At 38.9% G+C, this 23925-nt stretch overlaps 1 protein-coding gene across 1 annotated transcript; it reads left to right on the top strand.

Annotated features, from left to right (window-relative positions):
• Positions 1 to 9302: 9302 nt before the first annotated feature.
• Positions 9303 to 19562, top strand: FAM167A (family with sequence similarity 167 member A). The gene is made up of 2 exons (XM_058164835.1): positions 9303 to 9975; positions 17989 to 19562. Exons 1-2 carry the CDS (start codon positions 9598 to 9600, stop codon positions 18250 to 18252), a joined length of 642 nt encoding a protein of 213 aa, XP_058020818.1. The 5' UTR covers positions 9303 to 9597; the 3' UTR covers positions 18253 to 19562.
• Positions 19563 to 23925: the final 4363 nt, after the last annotated feature.

Genomic DNA, 23925 nt, shown 5'->3' with positions numbered 1-23925 from the left:
CCCCTGATCTAGAGGAAATGCAAACGCATTCTGTATGGCAATGCTTGGGCTTATAGTATGGCCATACTTCAGAAATTCTAATCAACTCCCTTAAGGGGGTAGATTTCTCTAGGGTGGGGAAAGAAATTATCGCCTTTGAGCTTGGAACTATGCCAGCCACTATTTTTTCTCCTTTTTTAGCCAGAGAACATTGTGAGATCTGCCAAACTGAGATCTGCCAACAAGAAATTCCATTATGTACTTCTAATCAACAGCTGAGGCAACCACACCTTGTAAATGTCTCCTCTTTATACATGTATTTCTCTGAATGTTTCCTGGTTAGTAGATGCATTTTCTTTTTAACTTTGTGTAGATAGCTCATGATGTAAGAAGGATCAAGATATAAAGGAATGCTTCTCACTTAAGTACGTACCCAAGCGCCTCTCTAAGGTAATTTTATAAACAAAATCAACAGATGGTGTGGGAAATGTTACATGGAACAAAGTCATTAAACTCTCAGGTGATCTCAGGCTTCTGTAAAGGGACAATTAAGAATTGTATCCACATAATTTACATATAATATTACCCTTCACTCTACTTAGTACAAGAGGGTGGAAGGTAGGTTGCATTTTCTACATCCTGCTTAGCTGCATGTTTATTTATTTACATCATTTATATACCCTGAATCAACAGACCTTAGGAATCTTGTAGAAAATTAAATCTAAAAAACAGAGGGCACAAGAATAAATTGACTCAGGCTTTAATTACCTGTTGTTAGAAGATTATTACAAATATTCCACACCACAGAAACCTCAAGTCCAAAATACATGATAAAAAAGTACCAAACCCGTCACTCATTTTAAAAAGAATAAAGGGGTGCTTAGTTGTGCACATTTCGGGATCTCCTATGTTTTGCATGCAGTGTTATGGTACAAGTCTATGTTTCATTTTCAGAAATGCTAACTTTAATTGGGACTGCTCTTTGACATCAGGAGCAACCTGGCTCTGAACAGGCTCTGAACATGAACATGGTTTTTATGCTTGGCTTGAGATCTTTAGTAGAACATCTTTATGGAAAACATTAAGAAAGCTTTTGGGGCCAAAATATGAGCCAACGGTGTGCTGCGGTGGCAGCCAAAAAAGCCAATGCAATCCTAAAATGCATTAACAGAGGGATACAATCAAGATCAAATGAGGTACTAATACCACTCTACAAAGTAAGATCACACCTAGAATACTGCATCCAGTTTTGGTCACCACATTATAAAAAAGATGTTGAGACTCTAGAAAGAATGCAGAGAAGAGCAACCAATATGATTAGGGGACTGGAGGCTAAAACATATGAAGAATGGTTGCAGGAACTGGGCATGGTTAGTCTAGTGAAGAGGAGGATTAGGGTAGACATGATAGCAGTGTTCCAATATTTGAGGGGCTGCCACAGAGAGGAAAGGATCAAGCTATTTTCCAAAGCACCTGAAGACTACACAAGGAATAATGGATGGAAACTGAACAAGGAGAGATTCAATCTAGAAATAAGGAGAAATTTTCTGATAGTGAGAGCAATCAACCAATGGGACAGCTTGCCTTCAGAAGTTGTGGGAGCTTTATCACTAAAAGCTTTCAAGAGGAGACTGAACTGCCATCTACTAAAAATGATATAGGATCTCCTTAGTTGGGGGGTTGGACTAGATGACCTAGAAAGTCCCTTCCAACTCTGTTAATCTATATCTGTATCTTTGAAATCAGAGGTAACTTGGCTCTGAAGAGGCTCTGAACATGAGCATGGCTTTTATCCTTAGTAGGGCACTTTTCTGGAAAACAGCGGAGAAAAACTTTTAGGGTCAGCCAACATTATTCTTTTTATGCTTTTTTGAAAAAAAATAAAAGCTAGAAATAGTTTCTTCCACTAACACTGACATATAATAGTCAGGTTCACACCACATTAGAAATGTATTCATTCAATAAAGTGAAACGATAAAATCCTTTTTATAGGCGGGCAGGTAGAGTGAGAGTCAAAATATTATTTCTTTAGACCCAAACCTTCCTTTCATTAGGAAGCTATTAAGAAAAAGTATTGTAGTTTTAACTTTCTCCATGCACAACAGGTAGTCCTCGCTTAATGACTGCCCTGTTTAATAACAGCACTGAAAAAGTAACTTTATGACTGGTCCTCACATTATTCAACCATTGCATCCTTGTGACCACAAGGTCATTATTTGCATGCTTTACAGCCAGCTTCTGGTAAACAGAGTCAATGGAGAAGTGGGTAGTAAAATTGCAAGTTGCGGTCACCTGATCGGCAGTCTCCCTTAACACTCACAGCAGAAGTGAGGTTGTAAGTCTGTCATGGTCATGTGACATTTTCTTAATGACCACATGACTTAGGAATGGAGTTGCCAGCCCCAATTGCAGTCATTAAGCAAGGACTGCCTGTATTGCATCTATAAGTGAATGTTTAAATGAGAGAAACATTGAAAACTTTATAATGAAATGATCAGTCTCAGAATCTACCACATTATCCTTTTAGCTCTTGGACTTAAAGCTCCCAGGTATCAGAACAGGTAAACAACAATTAGAAAGGAGGATAAATGGTGGGGGCTGGAAAGGGGGACATTAATTGTTTAACTTTCTGTAACAAAAATTCCAGGGAAAACCTGCAGAAGAAGAATGTATTGATGTCTATATAAGTGTACGATTACTTTTTCCAGCATCAGAAAGACTGGTTTTTCAATTGCAGGAATGTGCTAGAGCCAGTTAGGAGGCAAAAGCCTTCAGTGTGTAACTGAGTAAGGCTTTGTCAGGAGGGCTCTAATCAACTAATTAAGGTCACAGAATGAAGCTTGTTAACGTTCAGTTAGCCCATTAGGAAAGCACTGCCCCATGGAGAAAAGCTGCATAGTAAGAGATACTTGAAAAGACTGACAGTGTTTGATTTTAGGACAGAGGACAGGAGGACAAAAAGGAGGACATGTCCTCCTTTTGCCAAATGTCTGCTAAATTTATAATGTATAATTATTTTGTTACGTTCCCAAATACAGATTGAAAATGCCACCGCAAAGCAAATAGGAGGTAGTATGATTTTAATGAACACTTTAGCCAAAGCAGTTTAATTTCAACATATCAGCATGTCAGGTGCCCTCAAACTGTCAACCAGTGAGCTTACCCAGTAATGCCCACAGCATCTTTTTCTTGCTGCTTGCAAAATCCCTTATCCTGCTTGGCATTATTTTTTTAAGGTTCCTTACTTACCAAATAAATGACTAAATAAGAAGCAGGCATTCTGCAAAGCCAAGCTTCTAGTATCAACCTGATTTATGGAAATACCTCTGGGCCAGTGGTGAAATCCAAATACTTTTACCACTGGTTCTGTGGCTGTGGCTTGGTGGCATGATGTGGCTTGGTGGGCGTGGCAGGGGAAGAATACTGCGAAATCCCCATTCCCACCCCACTTTGGGCCCAGCCAGAGGTGGTATTTGCCGGTTCTCCAAACTACTCAAAATTTCCACTACTGGTTCTCCAGAACCTGTCAGAAGCTTCTGGATTTCACCCCTGCTCTGGGCCCCACAGGCATTCTTTGAAAAAGAAACAGGGCAAGTCTTCCTTTAGAAATATGTCAACCTACCTCCGCAAAGGAGGATTAGGGAGAATTTTTTAAATCACCATCATCATCAACCACCACTTGGAAAACTGGAAGGTGTAGCAAGGAGTGACTTCACCAGTTTCTCATGAATAAATTTCCAAAGTGGAAACATTCTGTGACTGGGCAATCTCCTACCTAGCATTTTGTGAAACAGTCACAACATACTCTAAATTCCACACTTTTCATATCTGGTCTGGTGATATTCAAAAATCTTGCCTGTCCCTTCCTTGGCTGATTACTTGGTATGCAAGTAGGCAAACCCTCTTGTAGCTGGTGAACCTCCTGAGTCTGGTTGCTGTCTGTCTGGATTTCTTGAACAGAATTTCAGCTGTCTTCATACTTTCCTAAACAAAAATCAGCACAAGGCTGGATAGGTCTCATTTCCCACTATTTCAGAGAATAAATGAAGGAGAAAGAGAGAAACATTTCCTCATTCTGCATGAATAACCATTTTTATTAGTAGAGCTGGTTGATTCATTCCCCTAGATTAAACAGATCTTCCTAATGGAAGGACAAAAGGGTCATTGTAACCATGGAGACAGATATCCTTCGGTCAAGGTTTGACATCAGCACTGTTGTGGGTTTTTAATTTTTTTTATCCTGTCTTTATTACAGTATTTTGAAAAATAACTCAAAGAAACAAACATATCTAATATCCCTTTTTCCTTCTCTTTTCCCCACAACAACAACCCTGTGAGGTTTTGATGGAACGAGTGGCCTAAATCTTTATTAAGGGAAAGTTTCAGAGATTTCCTGTTCATTTGCACTTAGGGTGGGTTACAAATATCTAAGGACAAAGAATTATTTGTTCTTCTAGGAATTACAACAGCATAACATAACACATGTTCATGCATGGAGAAAAGATTCTGGAAAACCATCGGGGAGAAGAAAGTTTTGACAGGTTACATTTCTGTGTGTATATTTATAATCATTAAATTGTGCCAGCTCTTACTTGCATTTTAAATGCTACAACCTCACCCAGTGGCTGGGTTTGCCCAAATCACTAGATTAAGTTAAAATGGTTGAGTACTTTGCTGTTCAACATGGGGTAACTAGGCCATTATCTTAAACAACAATAAGCTTTATTTCTTTTGGCAGAGCTTGTGAAGTGAAAATAGCAGTTGTATTTTTACCCCTTCTGTTCAATCATGTTCAATTCTCAGAGACTGCCTGGGCAAGTCCCTGAAGTTTTCCTGGCAAGATCTTTCATAAGTGGTTTGCCATTGCCTCCTTCCTAGGGCTGAGAGAAAATGATCAACTCAAAGTCACCCAACTGGCTTTGTGTCTAAAGTGATACTAGAATTCACAGACTCTGTTTTCAGCCTGGTCTCTTAACCATTAAACCAAACTGTCTCTCTCTATTTTGTTAATTCAGGTTTAAAGGTTGTGTGAACCTAACTAGTAGTTCTGTAAACCAGATTTCTACCTACAGTATATGCCTTTCTATTCTCAGGAGAAATGAAACTCAGTTTTTTAAAAAATTGTTCAGGATTGCATGAACCCCTGGAAATTTGGAAAGCAGTTCAGAGCAGCAAAAAGAAGCTACTCTGAAAAGCTAAAGAATCAGTTCTCAACAAATGAACCAGCAAACATGTGGAAAACTCTTAAAAATATCACCGGCTATGGCAAACCTCCTTCCCAGGCTGAAGGAAATCAACAACTGGCAGATGACCTGAATGAGTTTTACTGCAGGTTTGAAAGGAAACTACAGCCACCTATCTCCACAACACCCATCTCAGACACACCAACAACAGCCAAGCCTCCTACAACTGACACCATCCCATTGGGTTCACAACCCCTGGTGATCACAGAAAAGGAAGTGCAGGACCTATTTCACAGACAAACGCCAGGAAAAGCTCCAAGCCCAGACAAGATAACTCCTTCTTGCTTAAAAGTCTGTGCTGACCAATTGGCCCCCATCTTCACCCGAATCTTCAATAAATCACTAGAGATATGCTATGTTCCTTCTTGCTTCAAACGCTCTACCATCATCCCAGTGCCGAAGAAGTCCACCATCAAGGAACTGAATGACTACAGACCGGTTGCTTTAACATCTGTAGTCATGAAAACCTTTGAAAGATAGTTGCTGTCCCGCTTGAAAACCATCATGGATCCGCTGTTAGACCCCTTGCAATTTGCATACCGAGCAAATAGATCAACAGATGATGCTGTTAATATGGCTCTGCACTACATCCTACAACATCTTGAATCTCCAAAGACCTACGCAAGGGTCCTCTTTGTAGACTTTTGTTCAGCATTCAATACCATCATTCCAGACACTCTTCTAACTAAGCTAAACCAGCTACAGGTACCGGAACAGACTTGCAAGTGGATCACAAGCTTCCTAAAAAACAGGAAGCAGCAGGTGAAGCTAAGCAGGATCACATCAGATACATGTACAATTAGCACAGGGCCCCCCAAGGCTATGTGTTCTCCCCACTTCTCTTCTCTCTGAATACCAATGACTGCATCTCCAACGATCCATCTGTTAAACTACTGAAGTTCGCAGATGACACAACAGTGATCAGTCTCATTCGAGACAATGGTGAATCCGCATACAGACGGGAAGTCGAACGGCTAGCCTTGTGGTGCGACTGAAACAATCTGGAACTGAACACACTCAAAACCGTAGAAATGGTGGTAGATTTTAGACCCTTCCATACTTCCACCTCTCACAATACTAGACAACACAGTATCAACAGTAGAAACTTTCAAATTTCTAGGTTCTACCATATGGCAAGATCTAAAATGGATAGCTAACATCAAAAATATCATCAAAAAAGGACAACAAAGAATGTTCTTTCTGTGCCAACTCAGAAAGTTCAAACTATCCAAGGAGCTGCTGATCCAGTTCTACAGAGGAATTATTGAGTCTGTCATTTGCACCTCTATAACTGTCTGGTTTGGCTGTGCAACCTAACAAGACAGAGACAGACTTCAGAGGATAATTAGAACTGCAGAAAAAACAATTGCTACCAACCTGCCTTCCATTGAAGACCTGTATACTGCACGAGTCAAAAAGAGGGCTGTGAAAATATTTACAGATCCCTCATATCCTGAACATAAACTGTTTCAACTCCTACCCTCAAAACGACACTATAGAGCACTGCACACCAGAACAACTAGACACAAGAACAATTTTCCCCCGAATGCCATCACTCTGCTAAAAAAATAATTCCCTCAACACTGTCAAACTATTTACTAAATCTGCACTACTATTAATCTTCTCATCGTTCCCATCACCAATCTCTTTCTACTTATGACTGTATGACTGTAACTTTGTTGCTGGTAATCCTTATGATTTATATTGATATATTGACCATCATTTGTGTTATAAATGTTGTACCTTGATGAAGGTATCTTTTCTTTTATGTACACTGAGGGCATATGCACCAAGACAAATTCCTTGTGTGTCCAATCACACTTGGCCAATAAAAATTTCTATTCTATTCTATTCTATACTTAGTTTCTTTCCTGGAAGAGAATATTTGTCTCCTGTTGACTTCTTGGTCAGTCTTGTTTGGCTATTCAACTAATAAGTTTTCCCAAAATGACCGACATAAACAAATTTCAAGGAATGCCAGTACCAAAGTGAAAAACCCTAACCCTAACCCCTCACATCCTGGACATAAACTGTTTCAACTCCTACCCTCAAAACGACGCTATAGAGCACTGCACACCAGAACAACTAGGCACAAGAACAGTTTTTTCCCGGACGCCATCACTCTGCTAAACAAATAATTTCCTCAACACTATCAAACTATTTACTAAATCTGCATTACTATTAATCTACTCATCGTTGCCATCACCCATCTCCTCCCACTTATGACTGTATGACTGTAACCTTGTTGCTGGTATCCTTAAGATTTATATTGACTGTTTCCCTAGGACTATCATTAAGTGTTGTACCTTATGATTCTTGATGAATATATCTTTTCTTTTATGTACACCAAGAGTATATGGACCAAGACAAATTCCTTGTGTGTCCAATCACACTTGGCCAATAAACTATTCTATTCTATTCTATTCTATTCTATTCTATTCTATTCTATTCTATTCTATTCTATTAGTTTCTACCCATTGCTTCTTGTCCTGCCCTCAGAATAGCTGGAGAATAGCTTGACTCCCTCTTTTTTCTGGCAGCCCTTGAGATATTGGAACACAGCTATCATGTCTCCCCTAGTTATTTCAGTCAAGGTCTGGAGATGAGATGCAGACTTCATGGGGACTTTGAAGAAAAGGGAGGTTGCTGGGACATGTGTGTCCTATGCTTAGTGAAAGTGGGGAAACATCTTAGGTTTTTTTCAATATAAATGAATTTATGCATCATACAGGTATAAATCCCTCCAACCATTTTGTGGTTTAAGGAAGCAAATATTTATTTCTGTACTGGTGTAGTAAGATAACTCTACTTGCTGTGCTACCATATAAAGTCATTTCTAAAAAATTAAAGTTAATTCATCTTGGTAGTGCTAAAACCAAAATTTTGCAATAAAGAATTTTAATATTTCAGTTAAATCATCTGTACAAATGATGAAGAGGATGAAATATATTCTTCATGGTGATTCTTTATGTGAAAAGATTCCATTGAAATAATTACAGATTTGGTGTTTAAATTACAGGAGGCCCAGGTAGCATTCAGCAAACAGAATGACCCAATTATTCAGATTACTCATTAAAGTGCAAGCACATAGATGTCCAAGAACTCCTTTTTCTCCATGTTCTCAAGTGGGCAAAGAGTTGGTTTTACTTTACATTGGACTTTAGAACAAGTGGCTTCAAGTACAAGACTATGTGACTTTGTAATCAATAGGAGTTGCATGAACCATATTGCAGGCGAAATTAGAACACACCTCTGCTAAAACTCACTTCACTTATTCAGTTAGCAGTTTATCATTTATTGTGACCAGGTTTGGTTGTTTGAAAAAGATTTGGAAGCTCACATCAACCACAACAGGGGTAATTTCAGGTAAATTGTAACACTTTTCTCTTGAGTGAAGACTGGAATGCTAAAGTATGAATGTTTTAAAATATGAAAATAGCCTCCAAATGTGCTTTTGTTATAACTAAAAAGCAGTCAGAGAAGATGCTGGGTCTGAGTGGAGAATTCGTGGAGAACAGTGGCAATATGTAACCCTTTCTTCAATACCTCAAAAGTGAACCCCTCAACTATTATTCACTGTGCCTGCCCAAAAGAGCAATATCTGGTGGATTCAAATGTGAGTGAAAATACAGCTGTACATGAGCTGTAAGTCTTTCTCTGCAGGGTACTCTTTCACTGATGGTTACAACCTCCATGTTTCCTCTTCAGTTTAAATATGCTCAGACACGGATACATGCATTATTTGTATGATGCCTAATTTGACTCTCCATAAAGGAAGCTCCTGAAGTGAGGAAGCTTTTCCATCCTTACTACCCCACTCTTTTTCTGTTGTATTGCAAAGAATAATAGTGAAAAGTTCAGAACATGTTAAGCACAATATAATAATCAGAGTTTATTAATTGCGTAACACCCTGTCACTGCATTTCTTCTTAATGTTTGACTTCATCCTTAATAATCCACTTTATGGCCTGAAGCATAGTTCTTGACAGGTCTCATTGCAGCAAAACGTTTCTCTGCAAAGCTAAAAGCTTGTTTGCTCTTGCCCCAGAACTTCGCCAGATAGCTGTGCGAATTCTCTTAGCTAGATGTTTTCTTAAACTGAAATATTCAACTTTATTCTCAAGTCAAGCCATAGAAGGAAGTTCTGATTGCATGTTTGTTCTTTTCTTTTAATGGTTCCTGGCTGAATCAAACAATATGTCTTTGTTTTTCTGCTTAGATGGTTGGATGAAAGGAGTGTCTTGAACTGAGTGGGAAAAACTGCTGTGTGCCCAGGAAGTTCTGAGGATCAAATCTTTGTTTGAATGGTCCTGCCTCCATCTGGGACGCTACTGCAAACCTTTCAGTGGATGTTTCTGATTTCCCAGCAGAAAGGATGGCATCCATGCCAGAAATCCAGATAGAAGAAATGCTAGATAGTGTGGATGATAAGGCTGAAGGTGGTCCCCCGTTTGATGATCATTTGAGGAATTTGAAAGCCCTGACAGAGAAACTGAGGCTGGAGACAAGAAGGCCTTCATATTTGGAGTGGAAAGCTCAGCTGGAAGGACTGGCCTGGAAGAGCCATCCCAAACCTCCTGAAGAGGACATGGGGAGGCAAGAGAAGAAACCAACAGAGGAAAATATTTCTTTGAGAGAAGTGCAGGTTCATATCAATGGAAGCTCTTCCAGACAGCCAATTTTGCTTGTCCCGGAGAAAGTGTGTGGCTTTGGAAACATCGATGAAGCATTAAATTGGCTCCGGAAAGAGTTGGTAAGTAATGTCCTACTGTTTTTTAAAAATTCTTTATCAGCAGAACCTCTAAGGATGTTTTAGGATTACAGCTGAAAAGACATAAATGAGATTCCTGGCAAGAATGATTTTTTTAAAAAAACAAACCCTTTTTTTTTCTTTTCCTTTTTCCCCTAGTTCTGCTTCTTTTTCCAGTTCCTTCTCCAAAAGCACAAGGCACCTTGCTATATGCTTTTATAAGGTTTTGGAAGATTAATAGATCTTGACTTCAACAAGACATTCAGTAGGAGAGTCATAATTGTCAGGTAGACTTGGCAATATTAATATAGCTGCCCTATAGACTTGATTGACTTTCATACAGTTTGAACAAGGGATATACTTAATGGACCACTGTGGCTTACATATGTTATCAGCTCTGTATTCACATTACAAAAAGCAAGAATAGGATACACACATGCATATTCCTTGCTTCAATTCTGTTTTGAGAAAATGAGAAAATGGGGAAAGATATTATTTGGACTCATTTGAAACAGTCAAGGAGAAACATAATTTTATTAAGGCATATTTCTTTTTATCTGATTATTATCAGATAAATACTCGTTATCTGAGTATTGATTTTAATCACTTGGTGAGCAATATAGCAGCACAGTAAGGCATGTGATGCTTCAAACTGATGAATTAATAGATTGCATCCCACCATAAACTATCTTACCCTACATGGGAAGGGAAAAATCTATTCATACGACTTTAACAAAACCACCCAATTCCAAGGGTGAGACCATTTCATCATCAGACTGGAAACAGAGACCGTGGTTAAAATGCCACCTTCTTTAGATTTGATGGAAATGCTTGTAGGGCCGTGAGCTGAACTGAGGAAAAAAGAGGAAGAATTAGCAAAATAGTTTTGAATTCTACGTACAGCCTATATAATTGTTCCATGTAGCAAGATGAGAGATGATTCTGTAAAGCTAAAAGGAAGCACTGAGTCTGAGATTAAAAATCTCTAATCCTGGAATCAATGAGATAGAAAAAAAACACAGGGTCACATCTGAGAGTTATTTCTTAAAAATAGTTTCAAATGCCCTTTTCTTTTCTTTTTTAAAGTAGTGATTCCAATAAAGGATAATATTTGTAGCTCAGGGTTGAAAAGAGGGGTCCTTTGTGCTCTCTGAGCTTGCTTGTTTTCTTGCAGATGTTTCATTACCCAAACTATGATGATGTTACCTAGTTTGGATAATGAAACGTCTACAAAAAAAAAATTTAGAGAGTACCAAGGACCCCTCAAAGTAGTGATTACTACCCAGATGGAGTGAGAAGTTATAATAGAGCCCTGTCTAATTACATAGACCACAGTAAAATGAGAGAGAGAGGAAAAAGAAAAGGAAAGAGGTATGTTTACTGTTTTTTTCCCTTCAAACTTGGAGCCACTCATCAAAATTAATGCAATTCTAACTACAGAAAGGAATTCTTACAGTATATAAAGAGCCATGCAATCCTACACTGCTTCCAGCAGTCCCCTGGTGAGCAAGGATTTATTCCTTATCAAGAGTACTTAACATTATACTGTTGTCTCAAAATGGGAATATGGTCATCAGATGGATAGCTTTAAAAGCTGGCTGGAGAAGTATTAGTGGAAGGAATTTAATTTCTTTAAGTCATTGGAGTGAAGTAGAATTTAGAGTTCAAAAGAAGTGCATTTTTGAATACCAGATGCTGCAGGGAAAACCTAGGAAAAGGATTACTATCTTATTTTTTTCCCCCTGATGGTCCTCCTAAAAACATTTGGGAATGTAATGTTGTGCTGCTGAATTGGAACTGGAGAGACCGAAGTTCAGATTTATCCTCAATTATGAAAGTTCGCTGGGTTCATTGGGTGACTTAAGGTTGGACACTCTCTTAGTATAAAATTGCCCCAAAGAATTGTGTGGAAAAGTTGGAGGAACATTATATGCCATGTGCGAAGCTCTTGGATGACAGGCAAGCAAGCAATCCAGCAAATTAATGAATAAAATTAACTATGCCAATCATTGTTTCAGTTTAGCAATAAATTCTCATTTAAAAGTGTTACAGTAACTGAGTGTTAAGGATAAAGAAAAAAAACATGATAAAGAAAAAATAACACAAAAATTCATTGAAGCTCATTCTTTTATTTCCATGCAGTTTGATTGGATAATGTTTTGCATACGCCGTTTCTGGAAGGAGGAAAGCTTCTTCCATTCAATAGAATTTGTATTGGTGGTGTCCAGACAACATAATTTTCAATATGAAATATTCCCATGCTTTTTCATCACTGCTTCCATGCTTCTCTTACTAAAGAAAGATGGAATAACTTATACAATTGCTTTTGATTGTATGACTGCAAGGAACTGTCTGTCAGAAGCACTCCAAGTCATGCAAGTAGAGGATAAGTTGACCTGGGAAAAATGGTAGCAAGGAAAAAAGAACGAAAAGGAAATTCGGGGATGCATTCATTCATTCTTCATCTTACATCTCTTCATTTAAGGAATCTTTCTTAAAAACCCAGAAAGAGATCAGAGAAGATTTTATGCTTTAGCAGACTTCAGAGATCAACACTGTATCCCTGTCAAGTTGGAACGATTATTTTTCTATCCCTGTATATTTTTCTATTCCCAAATCATATTTTACTATGCAAGAAGCTTGCTAGTTATCCAAGCTACCAGAACACTAAACACAAGTACTGAACATGGGATGGGATCCAGCAATGCCATCTTTCTCCTCATTGTCCATGTAATTCTTCTGTCAACCGTCCCAAACTTTCCTTTGTGCCCTTTATCAGAAAAATACCAGCCTCTTCCCTCCCACTTTCAACCTTTCTGTTTTTATTTTACTAGAGTACAAAAAAGTCTTCTCACTCTGAAGGCAGAAAATTCTTGAGAGCAAGAATCTTTATCTCCCTGGGAAAAGTTTGATGCTATTGGACTGCAGCTGGTGAAAAGCCAATCCTTATAAGAAAAAGGGGGCAGGGAATCCGTACAGTAAAAAAAAAATCTAAAAATAAAAACCATGTTGTAAAGCCACAAAGACACAGAAATAGCCTGACAATATGGATTAACTTTAATCTAATCTGACATTCTGCTTTTACCAGCAACCTCTTAGAAAGAAAACAAGGATAGCTACCAAACTAAGCATGTTTAGCATTTCATGAAGGACTGCCTTTGAAATGTGATCCTATGTAATCAGATTTAGTATTTGTTAAATCTCCAACCCAGTCATCAAACTCTTTAGCAACCATCTGAAACCAAAAGTGATTCTTTTCAAGGAAGATTCTCACAAAGTTTTCCTTAGCAAGATTTATTAAAATGAATAGCTTGGGGTTAAAGTATTCTAGCAACTGAAATATTTTCAGTTTAGAATCAATATATATATCCATGTATGCTAATATGGAGAGATTCTAATCCCCCCCACCCCCAATAGCCTGTTTGTAATCTGCTATATAATCAAGTCCCTTCACTGACAATGGGGAAGTTTGCAACTGGCTATTTACAAAACAGTCCTCAGAACCTTTATCAATCTTGACAATCAACTCCCATATTGGTTTTATAACAAACTAGCTGGATACCTGTGCTTCGCTACTTATGACCATTTTTCATGTTTACGACCGTTGTAGCATCCCCATGGTCTTGACAGACGCTTATTGTCAATGTCACCAACAAACTATATCTGGAGAAATGAAGGCTGCTGCTGAGGCCCCGCCATGATACTCCCTATCCTGTGGTAGTCCTGTCCCTGAACTTTGAATGTTGACATAAAATTTCTCTCCTTCACCTCTCTGGCTCCGAAAGACATCATTTGGAAGGATCTGACGTACTTCCGGGCAGCAGAAAGACAGTCTTTTCCCTTTAACTGGTGTTACAGTAGAAGGAACAGATTCATCTGAACTGAGAGGAGGTCAGTGTAAGAAGTGAGTTGGGGCTGGGACACTATGCAGGAGAAATTTGGTTGACAATGTGTTGGCTCTCCCGCCGCCTTGAGTTCAGAAGCAGTTCCATAGGTGGAAGATATAGACATTTTGGTGATGTACTGATGTTTAGTACTGTAAGGAGCCCCAGACCACTCCTGAGTGAAGGAGTGGAACATTGCTAGTTTGACCTGAGGTAACAGAATGTGAGGCAAGTGGCAGTTGGAACTTTTCAGGTGGGGAGGGGGAGTAGAACGTCTAACTCAGGGGTCTCCAACCTTGGCAACTTTAAGCCTGGAGGACTTCAACTCCCAGAATTCCCCAGCCAGCAAAGCTGGCTGGGGCATTCTGGGAGTTGAAGTCCTCCAGGCTTAAAGTTGCCAAGGTTGGAGACCCTGGTCTAACTCCTTAGCATCAGATCATACTAATATATTGTATATTTATTTATTTTTATTTATTTATTATTTAAATTTGTATACCGCCCTTCTCCCGAAGGACTCAGGGCGGTTCACAGCCAGATAAAATAAACAATAATATTACAATATAAATACTATTAAAATACAATTAAAAAACTTATTCAATTGGCCGAGATTAAAAATTTAGAATAAATGATAAAAACCCATTAAAAAACCCACGAATTTAAAAACTAATCCTAATCCAGTCCTGCGCAGATGAATAAGTGTGTCTTAAGCTCGCGATGAAAGGTTCGGAGGTCCGGGAGTTGACGAAGTCCTGGGGGGAGTTCATTCCAGAGGGTGGGAGCCCCCACAGAGAAGGCCCTTCCTCTGGGCGTCGCCAGACGACACTGTCTCGCTGACGGCACCCTGAGGAGTCCCTCTCTGTGAGAGCGCACGGGTCGGTGAGAGGTATTCGGTAGCAGTAGGCGGTCCCGTAAATAGCCCGGCCCTATGCCATAGAGCGCTTGAATATGCTGCGTATGAAATACTAATGATCTGATGTTCATTTCAAAAAATCCTTTCTTAGCGAGCACCTAGAAGCCAAGAGGAATGTACATGCCAAATGTCAAGTTTGTAGGCTTTACAGTTCTGGAGATGATGCTCAGGGAAAATACAGGAGTAAAGTGAATTAAAGACATTTTTCAAAAGTGAGGTTGGCAGGTAACATTGACAAAGCCAATAAACATGACCAAATAACACAAATAAATCATTTTTCTCCCAGATGAACAGGAACTACAACTCTTGAGAACGCTCAGCTAACATGTTAGTTCTGAGAGTTTTATTTCCAACATACATGGAAGGTAGCAGTTAGGGATACACTAGATTAATTATCTACAATTGCCATAATCCACCACTTTCTAAGGTAAAAACCTGTCTGAATGACTTGCTGCCATTTTGTGACTGGCAGAAGTGGATAGATTTTCTTTCTGTGAAGGTTCCGTTTGAATATTGTTGACTACACATAATCTCCTTGTGCAAACAAAACAGTCACTTTCTGCTGTAAACTGCAATAACTGTAATCTGTATTTTATTTATTGGTCAATTTGAGATATTATCCCCATCTCACTTGGACAGTATGCAGTTAACTTTTCTACAAGTTTCACTTACTTTTTTATCAGGAAAGGAGCGCCCATTGTTTGATTTAAAGAAAAACAAAACAGGGTACACAATTTTACAGTTCCAGGGTACAAATGACCCTTCCCTGTCTTGAGAAAATCTCCAAATTTTTCTTCAATGGAATTTTTCATTAATAGAAGAGGGAAATTTATTTATTAGACCTTTATCCCACCTTTATTATTTTATATGTAACTCAAGTTGGCAAATATACGTAATACTCCTTCCTCTTCCTCCTGCTTTCTCCACAACAATCCTATGAGATGGATTGAGGTGTGAGAAACTAACTGATCCAAAGTCAGCCAACTGGTTTTCCTCCTTAAATTAGAATTAGAATTCCTGGTTTATAGGCCAGCACCTTAACCATTATGCCAAACTGGTTTTATATTGGTTAAATACATAGATTTTAATCCTATTAACTGTATCAATTCACTGTCATTTAATTTTAATCAAATCAATACAATCAAATTTGTACTAGTCCCCCCACCCCACCCCAAGCACTATTTGCATTTCTTGTTCTGAGACACTTGCATTCATTGTATCTTAATTGATTTTGGAGGGGAGATTTTTGGCATTTGTTCATGAGACACATTTTGTTTATCTCTGCCATACTCTCATTTTGCCAGCAGTTTCCCAGAGGAAGAGCAGGCAAAGGCAAAACATTAGGGAGTAATTCCCAGGCACTAGTAAACATTATTCTACTGTTGGCCTGACATGTTTTGAAAAATATATTCTTACTGAGGGAATTTAGTGTGCATTGTTCAGATAGTTTCAGGAACAGCCTTTGGGAAATGTATATAAACTGCCCTCAGTAAAGGAATATTTTGTAAAAGGTTTTCCAAAGTTTCAGTCATGGGGAAATAGAGGGATTATGTGAATGAGGCAGCAGGAACAGCAATTAAATTCAAAAGCTTTGGTGGCCACTAGGTGGCAGACGTCCAACAGAGGTAAATTGTACACTTGTGAATCGAATATTATGTGTAGGGCCGTATTGCAGTCATCATTATCCAGAATTTTGTTAAGGTGTTTGGGTAGCATAGAACAGCGTGAAAGGGTGAAGATTGGTTTTGTTATTAATTAAATCTAGCATTAAGACAGCTGGTTCATACCGATTCGGGTGAACCTAGTTGTAACCTGCGGGTGGGCCTCCCCAACCACCCTGACGCTATGCTGTCCTATTTAACTGTGTTTTTTAAGTTGCGTGCATGTGTGCAAGCATGCGTGTGAGCAAAGTGCATGCGCAGAAGGCCACACACATGTGTGGAAGGCGCATGTGCACATTTTCGCAGCTGGAGCTAATTGGTTGTTAAGTTATCTGAAGCCCACCTCTGCATTAAGATATAGCTAAATGCCTATAGATTCTTGTCCATGTGATTAGCTAGTGTAGAAAATAGAATATATTTCAGATTGTATGGCACCCTGGTGTCACATTGTTCACGCATTGATATGTATGGGTAATATAAAATAAAAAACTTGGGGGAAAAAGAATATATTTCAGATTATATACTGTATATAGGAGCAGCAGTATATGAAGGAAGATGTTACAGATGTTAGAATAATAGTTATGGCAAAACAATCAAAGTTTCATCCCTTTGTACGAGCATTTAACATAACACAAACAGGTAGTCTTCAACTTAAACTATTCATTTAATGACCATTCAAAATTACAACAGCAGTGAAAAAAAGGGATTTATGACCAGTTTTCACACTTAAGACATTAGTTAAGTGATAAAAATTCAGGCGCTTAGCAACTGGTACATATTTATGGCAGTGTCACTGTCCTAGGGTCATGTTCGTAATTTTCCCAACCAGTTTCTAACAAGCCTGCCTAGATGGCTCTGTGGCTAAGATGCTGAGCTTGTTGATACGAAAGGTTCAGAAAGGTCGGCAGTACGACGGTTCGAATCCCTAGTATAGGTCTCCTGCGTGAGCAAGGAGTTGGACTAGATGACCTCCAAGGTCCCTTCCAACTCGGTTACTGTTACTGTAAACAAAGTCAATGGGGGAAGCCAGATTCAATAAATGACTGCACAATCACTTAGCAACTGCAGCGATTCATTTAACCACTGTGGCAAAAAAGGAGAACAACTCAATTAACAAGTGCCTGGCTCAGCTATGAAATTTGGGGCTTAACTGTGATCATAAGTTGAGGACTACCAGTACACAAAACAACATAGCTTTGGTCACGTTGCTGCATTTGCCATCTTAGTTTTTTTTAATTTAATCCCAACCCCCCCCAACCCCCTGATGTAGAAACTACTGTATAGGTAGTCCTCAACTTCCAACCATAATGGCGCCTTCCCATTCCGATTGTAAGTTGTGGCAGGCATGAAGTAGGTCACAAAAAAAGAACTTGTCATGGGACAAAGGCTTTCCTACACCCCGTACATCAGGAATTTTAACTATGGCAGCAGTGGCGATGAATAAGCCATCTCATTTTCTATCAAAAGAGGTACAAGTTGCAATACCCCAAGTCTTTGTGTCTCCTCCTGATTTGATGATCCTCTGCCATCATGTCATGCCCTTCCTGCTTTTGTGTTCCAGATGGAAATGCGTCTCCAGGACCAGCAGCTGGCTCGGCAGCTCATGCGCCTGCGCAGTGACATCAACAAACTCAAGATCGAGCAGACCTGCCACCTCCACCGGCGGATGCTGAATGATGCCACCTATGAGCTGGAAGAGAGGGACGAGCTCTCTGACCTCCTCTGCGATTGCCCCCTCACATCCTCCTTCAGCCTCTCCACCCCACTCAAGCTCATTGGAGTGACAAAAATGAACATCAATTCCCGCCGCTTCTCACTTTGTTAAAGTGGGAAGAATGGGCACTGGAAGTGCACGGGATGGGAGCTATCTTCAAGACCTAGGAAAAGAAGCTCCCACTGTCTGGTTAGGAGATAGGCACAACAAGGGAAAAGAGAGAGTAAAGGGGCTCTTCCTCTGATTTAATAGGAGTGGGCTGTGGTGCCAGTCAAGATAGTGTCCAGAAGGATTTGCAGACAAGTGGAGAATAAGAACATTGAGGCTCCCAAATGACAGGAACTAGACCATATCAAAATCTAACTCATACAGGCAGAAGCATCCCCTCTTTCAGTGATTAGAACAAACTTATCATAAGCTATGTGATGACTTGGAGGCTCCCTAACTGAGAACAATGCAGGAGAAATATAGTTGGAAACCATGAGTAAAGTCTTTTGGCCCCATTCATGTTGCTGCAGGAAGAAAGACCACTCCACAGTGCAGGGGAGCTAGCCAGGATGTTGAAAACTAGCCAGAAACCATTATGTACTATCTAAAAAAGGATTTCAGTTTAGTTTTTGTCAGTGGGATGCAGATAATGTGTAGATACAGTTGTTTATAGAGATTCTCCAGAGTCATCCAGGTCATTATTGTCCCAAAGATGCTGTTCAAAAGGCAACTAGACTTTCTTGGGTTTTTCCCTTGAAAATGTTTTGCTTCTCATCCAAGAAACTTCTTTAGAACTGAAGAAGCTTCTTGGATGAGAAGCGATACATTTTCAAGGAAAAAGAAAACAAGAAAATACAGTTGCCTTGTGTAGATACAGTTGTTGGCTTGCTTCTATGAACAACTAAGGTTTTCTTGTTGTGAGATGTGATTTTTAGATCAGGGGTCTCCAACCTTGGCAACTTTACGACTTGTGGACTTCAACTCCCAGAATTCCTCAGCCAGCATGTGCAGGCTGAGGAATTCTGGGAATTGAAGTCTATAAGTTGTAAACTTGCCAAGGTTGGAGATCTCTGTTCTAGATTGTGCTAACTTGGGACAATTCTGTATTAAGTTTAGGTGGCTAGTGTCCCATGATGCTGTTTCTCAGACCTTCAGATTTCAGGAAGTTAGTAATAGGGTTTTGCTGGTACTCAGTCCAGACTGGCCATTGCAAGATCTAATCAGCTGTTCCTCCGATTTTTTCTTTTCTCAAGTCTTATAGTCTAATAAGCTAGGTGAAAATTAGGCCTTAATAGATATCATCCTCCTAGAATTTGATGAAGCCAAGCTGCTGACTTTCGAGTATGTCAGTTAAAACTATCATCAATAAGTGCATACATCAGGACATTCCAGAAAGAGTGGACCAGAGAAAGCAAATAAATAAATAAATTATATTTTTGTACAGTTTATTTCCATGACTTAGTACAGTTCATTACCACAGGATATGAGATGAGAAACAATACCTCTCCGACCTTGAGAAATGGAACCATCTTTTCCAGGGTTCAAACACAAATGTGCAGGCACTGGGACAAATGGAAGGAATCACATCTGAGCCTTCTTTGTGCACTTCTGAGAAGCAGTTGATGGACCCCTGTAGGAAGCCAAAAGTAGCATTTTGATCTGATGCAGCAGTTTAGTTATTTCATCTTATAAATGTACATTCTGCTCTGCTAGTTGTACCAAACAGGCTATATTGCTTCAGTTTTTCAGTCATTTCTGATTCTTTGTGATATGAAGGACATAATACTGCCAGGACTCACTGAAATGATAAAAATGAATGGACATTTAATCATAGATCAACAGCAATAGGAATACTACAGAATAAAATGTGAGTTAAAGCAACAGCAAAAAGACATGGTTGGAAGAAGATTTTCAAAGCCAGAAGGAATGCAGAAGTTCTTCAGCTATCACCAAAAATATATAAGATAATAATAATTTATACAAGATGGTTGTGCATTGCTCTCCGGACTGGTGCTCTTTATATATGTTGAATGTATCTCCCATTATTACAGCCAATATTGCCAAATTAGTGGACCTCAAGACTGATTTTCTTTGTTCATGAAATGTAAAGAAAAACCATGGTGGCGCAGTGGTTAGAATGCAGTATTGCATGCTAATTTTGCTGACTGCCAGCAGTTTGATTCTGACTGGCTCAAGGTTGACTCAGCTTTCCATCCTTCTGAGATCGATAAAATAAGGACCCAGATTGTTGGGGGCAATACGCTGACTCTGTAAACTGCTTAGAGGGCTGTAAAGCACTGTGAAGCAGTATAGAAGTCTAAGTTTTATTGCTATCAATATAAGTTAGCCATCTCCCACTTCCCCAAAGGTCATACAGTCTTATGCCAGTGGATTGATTTGTTCTCACTCTACTCATGAAATTACGAAAAAGCTTGACACAAAAGTACAAAGAGTGGCATTTAAGCTACTTTTCCAAGTAGAGAATGTCAGAATCAGGGGATGCTACAAAGAAGATCTCTTCCCAGGTTTTCTGACTTTTATCTGATGACAGTTAGACTAAGGACAGTCATGGACCAGTAGGCTGTCTTCTTATTAAGATTGCAGAACATAATTGGACTCCAACTAGGCTCAGATACATTCTAGTTCTTGTCCTACCATATTTAGAAAGCTAAATCTCAAAATCTTATATAAGCAACCACTTAAAAAAAATCAAAGACTTTGTACATGACTTTGTAGGCCAGCTTCTGAATAGTTGCCTGCAGGCACATCCTCACCATGAGTCCATGTTTAAAGCAGGAAAACAACAACTGTTTATCAAAAAGTAAGAAGGGTGATTCTGTTGGAGCTGGACTGAAAGAGAAAATTCATTTTGCTGATTCACACAGTTCCTAACATATCTGCACTCACAACAACTCTTTGGCTTAAGGAGAAAATGTGCAGGAATGGGAAACTCAGATCTTTTCATTCCTTCCTGAAGAAAAGAACTATCCAGGCATACACATTTAATAATATGCATACTAATATTCGCATGTGCTGCCTCAAATAGCTGATATAATATCCATTTCCTCTTGAAACCTTTGGAGGTTGTTCTACCTCTGAGATGTAAGGAGAATATTCTGTCCATTGGCATATTGATGGAATCCATTTTGTTTGAACTATGCTATCCTTTTCTATTCAAATAAATGATTTGATTCTTTTGGTATTGATTGGAGGTGTTTATTTTTTGTTTTGTTTTAGGGATGATTGGAAGAAAGGGAAAAAATGGAAGTGGAACATTCAATAAAGAGCTTAAACATATTTAATCTTCTTTTCTGCAAATTCAACATGCCAAGACATCCTAATATTTTGTCTATGACTGTTGTAACAAGAAAAAAACTTGTGTAGATGTTGTTGTCATATGATCCAATCAGTAAACAGAAGTAGTTTAGAACTGCATGGCATAAATTTTTGAGAAAGGTACAGAGTTTGTCTACATACATCTAATTATCTTAGGATCCTATTCAGGAGATCTAGTATATCTAAATCCTCTTCCTCATCTTAATCTGTTCAAATCAGTTTCACAAAGTTTGAAAATGTTCTGGCCTTTCTCTGATTGTATAAATATCAGGGTCCCATAAGTAAAATTGTAGCAGTGCACCTTTGATAGGACTATCAGATCCAGGCTGCAGAATTCTGTTTCTGTATCTCTTTGCCATCCCAATTACTGCCATTTATGGAAAGTGCTGGTTGGGCATTATACAGGTAGGTGCCTTTGTCAGATGACAGGTATCTGGTCTCTTATACAATCAATTTGTTGCCAAGCCAAAACGTCTCTGAAAGGCAGTTCCTTCTGACTGGAGGGACACCATTTGCCTGCAGCAGGCTAAAATGGCCAGTAGGAAGTGGATAGAACTCATCTCTGATCACACCAGCTGTCATTTCCAAGAACTCTATTAGTAAATATCCACAGCCAAAATTATGTCAGGAGAAGGAGGAAGACATTACTTTAAAACTGGAACAGCCAAGGAAGACATTACATTGCCTCAGTGGTGAATTAGACAATGAGACAAAGGCAATATCACAAGTACATTATATAAAAAAGCTGTTACTAAAACAAGCTCATGCTATGGTTAGAGACTATGAGAAAGAAGTTTAAAGAACACTGTTCTTGGCAAATGACAATTTATTATGATTACTTAAAAAGGAAAACACAAATGTGATGGTCCAAAACTGGATAGGGATTCTAATATACAGGCAATAAAGTCTTGAAATCCTTACCTCCTATCCCAATTATTTCAATCTGCTGTTACACCAGAGGAAAAGAAGTCAAATGGGTGTAAATAATCTTATTCTCCAAGGAGATAAAAGGATAAGTAATAAAAATAATAACAGAGTTGGAAGGGTCCTTGGAGGTCTTCTAGTCCAACCCCCTGCCCAGGCAGGAAATCCTATACACTTCAGACAAATGGTTATCCAACATCTTCTTAAAAATTTCCAGTGTTGGAGCATTCACAACTTCTGCAGGTAAGTTCTTCCGCTAATTAATTGTTCTGTCAGGAATTTTCTCCTTAGTTCTAAGTTGCTTCTCTCCTTGATTAGTTTCCACCCATTGCTTCTTGTTCTATTCTAAGGTGCTTTGGACAACACTGTATTTGGTGTCAGCAAGAATGAGGTTTTCTTCATTTGTTCTTTTCTGATTTGCAATTGCTTTAGATGAGCAAAACATTGCTCCAGCCTGGAAGTTCTTCCCATGTTTGACAAACTAATTCTGTAGATTTCTGTTTAGACTTAGGTTGAAGTCCTAGAATTTGCTTCTAGGACAGTGGGAGGTATATAAAATGTGCAGCTACCTTGTGTTTTTATTTTATTTTATTTGGAGAAGACTTCCTGCTGGGCAAGATGAAACAAGCAAGAATTTTGCATCCTCTACCTGTTACTGTATGTGATCAAGTGAGCCAAAGACATCTTTGGGATGTGCCAGTAGCAAAGCTCTACCTCCAGCAATTCCAAGATCCAGGCAGCAGGCAGATGATCAAAAAGGTTTCCGATGCTGAAGTTTAAGAGATTACTGCTTAGTAAGGGTTGTGCAAAAAAAGCTGTTATGATGTATTAGCAAGTTTTAGCCAGGGGCAATTTTATTTCAATTGTCTGGCAATCTCTAGCTTGTCTTTCATTGCATTGGGAAACTGGAAGACTTTAGAACAGGGGTCTCCAACCTTGGCAACTTTAAGCCTGGTGGACTTCAACTCCCAGAATTCCTCAGTCAACAAAACAAAGCTGGCTGGGAAATTCTGGGAATTGAAGTCCTCCAGGCTTAAAGTTGCCAAGGTTGGAGACCCCTGCTTTATAATACAAATGGCAACTGTCAGGATGAAGTCTCCTCCTCCCTCCCCCCCTTTAATTTTAATATATATTTATTATTTATTTATTTATTTATTTATTTATTTATTTATTTATTTATTTATTAAACTTTTATACCGCCCTTCTCCCGAAGGACTCAGGGCGGTGTACAGCCAAGATAAAAAGCAATAAGTATACAAAGTTAAAAAATCAATTTAAAATACCTATTCAATAATGGCCGAATTAAAACTGTCAAATTGACCAACCTAAAATACCCCATATAAAATTACAGAAAATTTAAAAATTTAAAATTTAGAAATTTAAAAAATCAGTCCAGTCCCGCTTGGATGAATAAATAAGTTTTTAATTCCCGACGAAAGGTCCGAAGGTCAGATATTTGGCGCAAACCGGGGGGAAGGTCGTTCCAGAGAGTAGGAGCTCCAACAGAGAAGGCCCTTCCCCTGGGAATATAAAAGG

This window comes from Ahaetulla prasina, chromosome 1, assembly GCF_028640845.1.
Source record: "Ahaetulla prasina isolate Xishuangbanna chromosome 1, ASM2864084v1, whole genome shotgun sequence".
Classification (NCBI taxonomy): domain Eukaryota; kingdom Metazoa; phylum Chordata; class Lepidosauria; order Squamata; family Colubridae; genus Ahaetulla; species Ahaetulla prasina.
Note: the sequence above shows the minus strand (reverse complement) of the source record. Positions and strands in the feature narration are given on the sequence as shown.

Excerpts from the sequence above, each read along its gene's own strand:
- FAM167A (XM_058164835.1), top strand. The coding sequence starts at position 9,598 with ATGGCATCCATGCCAGAAATCCAGATAGAAGAAATGCTAGATAGTGTG. Across the intron at positions 9,976-17,988 it reads ATTGGCTCCGGAAAGAGTTG|ATGGAAATGCGTCTCCAGGA; the intron begins GTAAGTAATGTC and ends TTTGTGTTCCAG.